The sequence below is a fragment of the Lacerta agilis genome, chromosome 6 (genome assembly GCF_009819535.1).
Source record: "Lacerta agilis isolate rLacAgi1 chromosome 6, rLacAgi1.pri, whole genome shotgun sequence".
Lineage (NCBI taxonomy): Eukaryota > Metazoa > Chordata > Lepidosauria > Squamata > Lacertidae > Lacerta > Lacerta agilis.
Genome location: NC_046317.1, coordinates 45183214 through 45195278, shown reverse-complemented (window position 1 = coordinate 45195278; position 12065 = coordinate 45183214). Strand labels below are relative to the sequence as shown.

The window sequence follows — 12065 nt, the reverse complement described above, 5'->3', positions numbered from 1 at the left end:
TTGCATTCGGGTTACAGTTCCCAAGTGATAACAGCTATTAGCAACACTTTGACTGCTTCCCCACCATGCAGGGGAGGGCAGGAGACAGAAAACATGTCAAGCCATCACCTCCATGTTAAGTGATAAGTACCTATTTAGATGGCAGAGTTAAAGTCCAACGCATCAGGCAGGAAACACTTTGCGCAGGAGAGAAGGGAAAGGCCAGAGCGAGATGTAAAAAGCAGGGTTAGGGTATTTGTTGTGCTGACAGCAGCTGTGATTGATTGTTTAAGAGAAATAAACTGCCTGTGTTTTCGGGGCTATCAAAAAGCAGGAGCCCAGCACTTAATAGTCTCAAATGGGTGGCCTTGAAAGGAAACAAAGTGTCACTGCTGCCGGCTCACCGCTTCCCAGTGCTGACATCTGACCTGTCTCTGAGACAGGGAGGGGGTAGTTTTAGGAGAGGCAGCAATGAGCATATGTTACAATCTTGGTGTGTTTTCTTGGCTGTGGGCTGCTCCCAAATCATAGGTGTCCCTCGCCTTGTGTTTGCTTCCACCTGTGTCCCTGGGGTCAGCATGGCACACTCACATGTTTATGTAAGCACATACATGTATGCATCCGACATGCATGGGCACGTCTTATACACATACACACAGAGTGAACAGTCATTCACCTAGCCCAGGCATGGCCAGGTTTGCAGAGACTGGTTCTTTTTTTACTAGCACTTTGAGCTCCTGCAACCAGTACCAGAGGCAAAAGGATGGCTCCAGGGAAGAAACCAGTTACCTGTCTCCACTGCCCCACACCTACCCTGGCCGCATTAGTCTTGCATATCCGAGTACAAATATCTGAACTCTGCAGTAACTCTGGAACCCTAGCACCTCAGTTTAAGGTTTCTGCTATTGCTGATGTTAAATACCGTATTTTCCGGCATATAAGATGACTTGGCGTATAAGACGACCCCCAACTTTTCCAGTTAAAATATAGAGTTTGAGATATACTCGACCGCAGATTCTCCACCCGGCATATAAGACGACCCCCGACTTTTGAGAAGATTTTCCTGGATTAAAAAGTAGTCTTATACGCCAGAATATACAGTAACTGAGAGGCAGAACCTCCTGCTATTCTACTATGTGATCTGACTATCTACCGGTAGATTCTGATCTACCTGCTAACATACAGATGATAAAACAATTTCAAAACACTCACACCTGCATGAGTTTTTCTTGCCTGTGAATACATAGGCGCTCTCACACATAATAATAATAATAATAATAATAATAATAATAATAATAATAATAATTCAGAGATATATTCAAGAGCACCAAGATCTATCCTGTATGTGGACCTACACCTCATTTACACTACCCAAGTTTTTGGGATGGGTGAGTAAGGAGGGATTTTCTTGTTCTCTTGTCTCCCACAACAGGTACCAGTGGCAGAGTAGATAAAGGGAAGGGAAATTGGTAAGCAGCCATTGTCAATGTCCTCCTCTTCCTTCATTTGAAAGAGTCTCAACCCCACCTCTCCCTTCCTCTTTTACCTGTGGCTCCCCAAGTGGCCCATTCCTATATTTTTTTTCTTTGCTAAAGAGGTGCTGTGACCTCTTGAAAGAGAGCACTGATATCCCTCTTTGCAATGAGGATGTCCCATGCTGTCCCCTTCCATTCAAGCTTAGTGACCTATTGACTCCCTCCCCATTTCCAACTTCCCTGTAAGAGGGGCCTCCCCCCCATCAACAAGCATATTGAAGCAGGTTGCATTCAAAATTGTGACATTTTCACAATCACAATTGCAACATCCTATAAAGGCTTATTGCTTTCAGTAACCTGATAGCAGTTTGTCCAGTGTTGTTGTCAAACAAATTATTACAGAACATCTGGTAAAACAAACTACTTATGGCTTGCAGAGAAAGAAATCTTGGAGGTAACTGTTTCTCTGCCTTTCTAACTGGTTGAGGTGGTTACTTTGTTACCAGGAGTATTTACTCTGACTTTTCTGGGTAGGAGCACCACACACCACAAAACCAAAAGACTCAGGGCTCATCCACACTTCCTCTTGTCCCGCTGCTTTCTCCAGGGGAAAACCAATATTTAGTACTCAGTTGGAGCAAATGGCAATTTGGGTTTGCTCCTATAGAACTTTAAAGAGAGGGGTTTGTGGGGAAACCTCTGGAGCAAAAAAAGAGCGCTCAGACATAATCTCTGAGTTTGATGTAATAATAACTTTGGACTGTGTGTGCACATTACTGCTTGCTTCAGCTCCAGTGTGCTCCCACCACTGGTGTTTGAAGGGAAAGGATTGTAGCAAGGGGAAAACTGCTCGAACCCATGCCTAGAAAGTGTGGCTCAAGCAGAAAACTGTTCAGATCTGTGTTTTCCAGGCACAGGACAAGCGGAAGTGTGGACGAGCCCTGAAACAGCAAATAGTACAGTATATATAAAAAAGCAGCATTAATGTCTGAAAGCCTGCATAAGCAGCCAAGTTTTAACCTGATGTCTAAATAGCTTCTTACACTTTACAATGTCAATTTATAGTACTTTTCCTGACTTTGTCAAGACTTGTTCACTTTGGCTGCCATTGATAATAATTTTTCCTCTTCCAATCTCAGTCTGCACAGAATTGTATGGGGGGGGCAGGCATTTTTACGTAGGGGCAGGCATTTTTCTCTGTGTACAGCATCAAGAGGGCAGCATCACTCTGAGTGCAGCACCAAGCTACTGGTATGTTGCTCTCAGGGGGACTTGCTCTATTGTATTCAAAGCATGCAGTGGCGAAAAGCAAGGAGCCCCATGCACTACTAGCTGCTCCAGAGTGTGGGCAGCTACATTACTTAGGGCTTTTTAAAGGGCAAGGAGGGGGAAAAAACCCATACAGAAATGGTGCTGTAGTTGTCGGACGCCTCTTAAAGGGATCCACAGAATCAAGTGGATTCGTGATCTAAACCTGGTTATGATCCATCCAGATCAAATGAAGTGAGTCTGCTTTGGAATAAAACTTCTGCAGATTCTTTCCCCATCATATATGACAAAAAGAGTACAATAGTTTAGGATTGACTAAAGTTACTGTTTAAGGATATGTTAGCCTTGTGTGAAGGGATGCTCTTGATTGAGAATCCACAACTTTCCTTGATAACCCAGTCCCAGTTTTTAATCACTTTTCCCTGCTGAACAGACTGCACCTTAATTTCTACTTTCAATCTGTCCGGCAGTGCTCTCTCCTTGTGCTGTTGCATATTATAACTGATATTTCTCTCTTAGCTTGTTCTTTAAAGGGGGATTTGTCAAGTTGGAAAGCATTAGAGCAGAAGCAGAGAAGAAAGACCCCGTTATTCCTATGAGCTAAGTAGGTTGTTGCTTGGAAGCTGGCAGGGGAGGGAAGCGAGGGTGAGAGCAAGCCTTGGACAAGATTGATGGCCTCGTTGCCATTAAGAAAAAAATTAGCCGGTGGCGGCTATCATATTAAAGGGTGAAGAAGCCGTGAATTATTTTCTTAAAGATCTTATCGCTTACAATGATAATTTTACCTTCCAAAAGGCCACTTTTAATGAGGCGAGCCAGGCAAAAAGTCATGATTTAATGCCAGATTTTTTTTTCCAAACACATTTTACTGCTTTTTTGTCCATGTTTAAAAAGCACCGGTGACCTTTTTTTATTTAGCGTGCCCCAGGTGTAATGCTGAGGCTGATCCTCTTAGGGTTTATAACCTCAACAGAGAGTGCCTTTACCCAACGGAGGAATGATTTAAAGGAGGGCTAGAAATATGAGGCCTCACTGGCACTCGCACAAGTCTCTTGCTCTGCCTTTCCAGAGCGAAATGGTGGCTTGCCTTGGAAATGGTATAGGGAAAGAGCTCTTGCTGAGAAGGGTTTGGTCAGGTTGTTGGTTGCTGTTACAGATTAGTGCTTGGGAAGGAGGGGAAGGCTGGACTTCAGGCCGCTGGTCCTTCACAATTAGCACAATTACCAATACATCTGCATGCTCCATACTAGATTGCAGAGTAGGTTTATATAACCAAAAAGCTCCATTACTATGTAGAAGATAAAGCCAAGAGAAATCTAGGGTGAAATTCAACATCTTGCTATTGCAAACATTCTGTTTGCACAAGTATATCAGCTGGCCAGAGAGAACAATCCCCCCCCTCCCCATGTGCTATTCTGGGTTCTTCTTACCCTCCCCCCCCAGCCAATTTCACAGTGGGAGTAATGGGAGGAAAGCCCAATAGCAGAGGCCTTCAACTGATAGGGTTTGTTAGGTAAATCCTGCCCCCGATATTTGAGCAATCTTCAATGGTTCCAAGATGTTTGGTGACTTGGAAGCATTTATTCTCCATGACATTTTGATGCCATTCCACTGGTTCGATTCAAGAGAGAAAGAAGAAATACAATATTATATTCATTTAACAGCATTCTCTGCTTTTTTTAAATTTCAACCATTTTGCTAGGAGTGTCAAGTTTCTTTGAGAGGACAGGAAAGATGACCCAGTGTTGAGAGTGTCCAGGGGGCAAGAGGAGAATTTTTTTCCCTTGTGGATAGTAACTCCCTAGGGAACAAAGGCTGCTGGGGTATCACAGGGTTCAATCACAGGAGTTCAGGTTGCCTTTTGTGGGTTTTTTGTAGGGTGGGTTGAATTGACTGGGTTATTTGTAAAAAAACAACAACACACAACCCTCATGATTATAGTGTCAATAGTTGTATAGTGTATAGTTGTCCTGTGGCGCTGTGGTCTAAACCACAGAGCATAGGGCTTGCCGGTCAGGAGGTCGGCGGTTCGAATCCCTGTGACAGGGTGAGCTCCCGTTGCTCGGTCCCTGCTCCTGCCAATGTAGCAGTTTGAAAGCATGTCAAAGTGCAAGTAGATAAATAGGTACCGCTCTGGCGGGAAGGTAAACGGCGTTTCCGTGCGCTGCTCTGGTTTGCCAGAAGCGCTTAGTCATGCTGGCCACATGACCCGGAAGCTGTACACCACTCCCTCGGCCAGTAAAGCGAGATGAGCGCCGCAACCCCAGAGTCGTCCGCAACTGTACCTAATGCTCAGGGGTCCCTTTACCTTTACCTTACCATGGGGTTAATTGATTTGGAGGGTTGAGGATTTGATGAAATTCTCCAACACTTTTGTTTATTTAGAAACTGGGGGATGGGGAACCTGTAGCCCTGTAGATGTTTTTGGACTCCAGCTCCCAATAGCCCCAGCCAGCATGGCTAATGGTCAAGGATAATAGCTGTTTTAGTCTAGGAAAACCAGGAAGGCTGGTTCAGAGTTCACACTCTGCCCTCAGTTAGGTAGACTAAGTACAGACTATCTCCTGTTTTGGCCCATTGTATGCATGAAGAAAGAGGTTTTCTGAGGAGACCCTGAGCTGGGACCTAATTTTTCAAAGTAGATGTGCATCCTTACCTTACAAAATTACAAAAATACGGGAAAACAGACTCCATGCAGGAATAAGAAATCACCCTTAATGGAACCCAGGGTCCATTGGCCACATTAGAATGGGCCCAATTAACATTTCGATCACAATCCACAGGTCGAAGAACACTGCTCATTAGTCAAGAGGTTATGTGACCTCAAATTGTTATTCTTTTGATTTAGAAAAGCAAATTGTAAGCACTAAAACAATGGACCTTTCATATTTTCTGGTGGCAGACAATCTGCAACATAGGACAGACTTAATCTTCCTCTCCCTCAATCTATCATCCACCCACCCACCCATCCCTTCCTCATGTTTCCTCTTTACCCTCGAATCCATTTTTACTCTCTATCGAAAAGATGGTTGTGGTGTCATTGGGGTGACCCACCTTTGATCAAATCTGAGTCCAGCTTTGAGCACAAACTACCAGCCAACAACACTAATGCTGGTAGAAAGGAGCAAGATGGGCATTTAAAGCTGACAAGATTTCTAATTCTAAACCTTCTGCTCCCATTCCTCCCCCTCCATCCCATCTACCGGTATGTGCCTGATAATTCTCCTGACGCAGCCTAAATGGAGAAGCAGTTGCCATTCCACCTTGGTGAAATGAGAAACACAAATGAAGTGCAGTTTGGTGCTAGAGCAGGGGCTTGACTCACTGATACAGTGTTTAGCATGCTGCCGAGGTATTTAGAATAGAACCGCTTGCTACAATTTTAAGAAGACAGTTTATTCATCTAAACGGCAAGCGTATGTAGAAGAGGGTCTGAGATTGACGTCTTTGGGATTAGTTTAGCCCTGCATTTTTTCTGGAGGTCGTTGTCATGGTGCTCAGGAGGTTTGTAGAATAAATGGGGCCAGCGTTCTTCTTGGGACCACATGCTAAAAACTAATACATAACGTTTAATTTACTGTCTCCGTAGCTAGCCCAGCCATTTTTCAGATAATAATATTGGATTAGAGTGATTTGCAAGGGTGGATGGGAGTGGGCAGGCAGGCATGTGGGGGCTGATTAGGAGCAATGAGAGTTGTGGAGGTTCCTTAAAGCAGAGTCCATGGCTTGTGCACTTTTATTTCTTCACAGAAGCAAATTGAAAAGGGAAGTATCTTTAACTCCTGCGATCTGGGTGTTACATGCAATCTGAGAGGGTTTACATTGCAACCAGAGCCCTCCCTGATGTCAAAATATTGTATCTAGCCTATTAAGTTACAATATTAGCTTCAAATTTTATTTTGCTATCTTGGCCCTTTCTGATACAAAGATGGTCACATTTTTGCAAGGTGGGTACGGTACTTCTCTGAAAAGTGTTTCTTGCTGCAGTTAGAAGACCAGGGTATTTGTTCCTCAAATGGCTGGTTTGTGTGGGATTTTATAAACATTGTTTTATTTGTCTATTTATTTAATAAACTTCACCCCTCTTTTCCAAATAAATTATAAAATACTCGATCACAAAACACATGGAAACGTCCGTTAAAACAGCAAAATAGTAACAGTTTTCACCCCCTGCCAAAGTGACCACTCCATTATCTCAAAAGACAGGGGCTTTCAGCTGTCACAAACTTATTTGGGTTTAAAGTGTCTGTGTATATGACTAATCTGAGCTCAATTTGAATCAGTCAAGATTATAAATCCAAATCCAACTATAAGGCTGTGGTAAGTTTAGTGAGGAGCTGTTGGTTAGTTTTTGCACATTACACACCAGCCCAGAGAAGTTAATGTAATTGGGTTGGCAAATTTCCTAGAAAATGGCTAATAGCTATTGACATGCAAATATATGCACATTTTAAGTTGTTCACTACTTAGCTGAGCTTATTTTACAGAGCTCAGATGGTTTGGAGTGGATGGGCATCTTGCCTGGGGTCACCACTGGGGATGGGGGATAATCCAATGGCAACAGAGAAGTGGGTGATATGAGGCTAGGCTGGTTCAGAAAGGCTTTCCTTTAAAAAAAAGTGGTATGAATAGAGTTACTTAGAGAGTTATCAGCTGGATTAATGGGAAAGAGAAGAAGACTATTTCAAGTATAACAAGCAACATGGTAAATTACACAAAAATGGAAGTCACATGAGACAACCTGTTTGTTTGTTTGTTTGTTTGTTTGTTTGTTTGTTTGTTTCTTTGTGGGGCAATTCTTTGCTCCCCTAAAGGGCAGCTGATGAACTATAGTATTGGCAGAAGGGGCACTATGCTAACAGAGAGGGAGTCCAGCTATCCAACTGACCCCCAGTGAGTCAGAAAGCTCCACCAATAACACTGTCCCACTGACAGTGTTTTGTGAATGGTGAAGACCAAAGCAGGATATGATCAAAGGTAGCAGGGGAGGGTGTAGATCCACAGGATACTAAGCTCCATCATTATCTTGACATATCCCCCAAGAAAGAAAGAAAGAAGGAAGGAAGGAAGGAAGGAAGGAAGGAAGGAAAGAAGGAAAGAAAGAAAGAAAGAAAGAAAGAAAGAAAGAAAGAAAGAAAGAAAGAAAGAGAGAGAGTTCCTGGAACTACTACACAGGCCCTGGAACTAAAGTTGTGGTTAATGAGGAGGGGAAGAAGAAGAAGAATGAAAAAGAAAAAAGTTATCTCCTGTTGCTGAGCATGTGAGCTTCACCTGCTCACCTGCTATTTGTCAGTGACCACTGATTATTATTATTGGGGGGGGGGCCTGCACTCCACCTGAAAATGAGACCATTTGCATATGGCAAAGCACACACAAATATGCAAATCTATGCAAATAGGTGGAGAGTCAAATCAACATATAGTGTAGTGAGCTCAGAAAATCCCTGATCTCGGTAAATGAACCTCCTTAAAATATTGTCAAAGCATTCTATCATTTCACATAAATCTTTTTTGTGCATGGAATTTATACCTCTGCCATTGCTCTGAAATTTGCACGGTACTGATAACCTTCACAAATTCAAGTAAACTGCTGACCATTTTGCCTGCTTAGCTTGTGGTAAAAGAAAGGAAATGTCTGTGTTATTTGGGATATTTATGAGATTAATAGGAAATCCTATAATTAGAATAATGTTAATAATATACTAATATTTGTAATTACGGAATGGATCTGTGCAGTTGAATAGTGTTTGGCACCAAATGCTTCTCCCCACTGATTGTGCATTACTGCTTTTATGTCTTTTTGTTTGAGTACATTTTCTGAGGGATTTTTATGCACATTAAAAGTTAGGAGACGCAACTGAGATGCTTTCGCTTGTATCCCTGTTTAAACCCACAGATAGTATTTCAATGGCTAAGAAAATGCAAATAAAAAAGTTTTCTTTAACAAAAGCAATATGGGCTTCTTAGGGAGCCTCATATGTGGTCATTTGACCAAGGCACTGCTCACCTTTATCCTATGCATTTTTGGTGGCATCTTTCTTGTCCAGGTGCAGAGATAGTATTGCACATTCTTTTATAATCCCAGATGATGTATACTTTACTTGTATGTATAATTATGTAGTTTCCCAATGTGTATGCCCGTGATACTGGAATGGAGATGATGGGAGAACATTATTTCATATAGTGTCTTTCACTTAACCCAACAATTCCAAGTTGCTGTCTTTTCTTTTTCCAAATCATCTCTCTGTGCCTAACGGGCAGTAGTTCCTGCAAGATGTAGTTGTGTACTGGTGTTTCTATGTCGTGACTGCCGGTCTTGCTCTTCAGTGATGTATTTCCATGTGAGAGATACAAAGCTAAATAATGTAGCTACCTCTGCCACTAACACAAACTTAGGAGCACACTGGAGGACAGACAGAGGAGGGGCAATGTTCATGCATCCAATCCTAACCATAGGCACTGTATGCAAGCCACCACACATGAGGCCCAAAAATGATATTCTTGTTTGTCCCATACTGGGTGACAGGTTTGGCATGGGGTGAATATTTAGCTCTCTGAATGACTTCCTGCATCATTCTCAAAAAACCTTCTGAAGAGTTATCACACCACATGCCCATCTAACTTAGAAGATGTCCCTCTCTATAGCTGGTTATTGGTGATCATGTTTTCTTAATTAGCATTTATTGCTATTACATATCACACATCCTTCTACGCTTCCTCTTGAGAACAAGGAACACTTTGCATTGTTAACTGCTTCTCCCTTTCCCTGCTTCTTCCACAGTCAATTTTGTTGTCAGCTTCAATCAAGCGAGAAGGAGACTCTCCAACGGCATCACCTCACTCCTCAGATGATATCCATCACTCAGACAGATACCAGGTGAGAGAGCAACCAGGAGGACTCAGCTGATGACTGGAAACCAGGAGCTACTAAGTGCCACTACTAGTTCTTTCAGTGCTGCCATTCAAGTCCTTAACTTTTTAGCCTTTTATGTTTTTCAGGGATTATAATATACCACTTGTATAATGCATATGTCCTTGCATCTGGGAAATCTTGGCCAAAAAAAGCACTATGGTATACAAATGTTAAATAGTACCCTTAACAAGCTTGCACCCAGTATAACTTTCTGGTTCCTAACGCTTCTTGGTGCATTATGGCATAAAATACAGTTGTTAAGTATTTTATTTTATTTTATTTTATTTTATTTATTTTCTCTATTTATACCCCACCCACTCTGGGCAGCTTACAGCATATCTAAAAACATAAAATCTCCCAGTACAGGGCTGCCTTCAGATGTCTTCTAAAAGCTGTGTAATTCTTTATCTCCTTGACATCTGAAGGGAGGGCGTTCCACAGGGAAAGTGCCACTACTGAGAAGGCCCTCTGCCTGGTCCCCTGTAACTATTATTTAATAACATTAGTTTTAATTTTGATATTACTGTATTTTGCAAATGGATGGAAAATAGGACTAAGCAGAAACAAGTCACCACCAGTGGGACTCCCTTCTGAAAATCATGTAAATGGAATTTGCAGGTGTAAAAAGTGTTGTAGCCTTGTCCATTTTATTGGTCAGTATGTTTTGTAGTTTATTAAGGTGTGAACACAAAGGTTATCTGCTGTAGTATGTCCAAAGCCAACACAAAGGTTATCTGCTATACCATGTCCAAAGCCAATAGAAGGTAACTGTACAACTACAGTTCCTATTACAGCCTGAAATATGCTGCCCCTCATCTACATGGGTATATGGGCTGTACTACTAGTTGGAATGCAGCCAGTGCATATCTGTGCTAATGAATCAGTAGTGGTCTGAGGCTGGGATGAACGTTTTGTCTATTGTATGACTAATATATCTAGCATTATATGTCTTTTCTTAATTGTTAGTAGCTCCTGCCATAGTCATAGTTTATATAGTTCAGACTATGCTAGAGATATGAAGTGCTCACACTCTGTACTTTCTGCTAGTACATGCTCTCAAAAATGAATCAGCACTGTTCTGAATATTGTCAAATACAGATAAACATTGCTAATAGTATTCTTCTGTATGCAGTAAGTGATCCCAGTTTGCATTTGATGGCTTTACTTTTCACAACAGGCACTTCACGGAGACTCATAAATTCTTGATGGAGAGGCAAATGGGAATTATAGTTTGCTTTTATAGGGTAGGAGACTAGAGGATGATCCTTTTTTTGGTATTTTTTACTGCTCTAGAATTTGCAGGCCAGAGTAGTACAAAGCAACTCCAGTGTATAACTAGAATATGACTAGGGAAATACACAGGCATCAGAGATAAATCTCCTCTGGGAGCTAATCCAATGGGCTTTATGCAAATAAAATAAAATAAAATAAAATACTCCCCTTGATTCCAAGAGCTGCAAGCTGAGCTTTTCATGTGCTGGATGTGTGCCCTTATTATATATTTCTTTAAAACTGCAGTGCTGGTAATTTTGCATTGCAAGTTCTTTATGGCATTTATGATCTGCTAGGAAATATACTGTATATATTAGTGAGAGATTGGGAAGCAAACATTTGCTTATGAGGTTGTTCTGAAGGAAATTTCACAAAGTTTGCACTTTCAAGCTCTGTTGGTGGCTTAGCCAGTGTGGTGTAGTGGTGAACTGGGTTCACATCTCCGCTCCTCCACATGCAGCTGCTGGGTGATCTTGGGCTAGTCACACTTCTTTCTCTTAGCCTCTTAGCCCCACTCACCCCACAGAGTGTTTGTTGTTCGCCATTTAGCCCATAGTGATCACGTGAAAACTTAACCTGATGCACATGCAATCACATGGGGGAGCTCTCTGTGATAAAGCAAATATTTCCACATCCCTGCTACCAGTGATATGTAGAGAGCATATATTTTATGTGGATAAATGGTGCAGTCAGCCAGTAGGAGTCAGGACCATAGTAAAATCAGGATCAGAGGGTAAACCAGAAGGCAGAACTGGGATACCTCCACTTGACCTGTTTATTGAACATTCATCCTGGTTTGTTTGCATTGTTACATGATTCCCGTCACTCATTTCCAACACTTTCTAGTGTATTGCCTCATCACTTTCTGCACCACAAAAGTCCTTTTTCTAAAGTGGGGTTGTTGTGCAAGAGCACCAGAACGCTTTAATCTACTTTAATTGTGCAAACCTAAATTAGCTGGTATGCAGTTGAATCTTTCCCGCAAAATAGTAACTGTCTGGAAGGGATCTTAGTAGAACAAGCCAGAGTCTGGATTGACAAACAAGCCCTTGTTGCTGAAGCAAAGGTCTACTGAGACAGGAAGCCCTCAGGAAGGAAGGCTTCTGGAAGGTAACCTGCCCAAGAAGTTGTAGTGATTTTGCTTTCCAAATGGGGTAA

At 42.0% G+C, this 12065-nt stretch overlaps 1 protein-coding gene across 6 annotated transcripts in view; it reads left to right on the top strand.

Moving 5' to 3' along the window:
• The window catches only part of RNF220 (ring finger protein 220), a 335093-nt gene that overhangs the window by 237074 nt on the left and 85954 nt on the right, over positions 1-12065 (top strand). For all 6 annotated transcript variants that reach the window (XM_033152320.1, XM_033152321.1, XM_033152322.1 and 3 more), the window contains one exon: positions 9504-9599. In XM_033152320.1, the coding sequence (XP_033008211.1) occupies positions 9504-9599 (96 nt within the window). The remainder of the gene's footprint in view (positions 1-9503; positions 9600-12065) is intronic.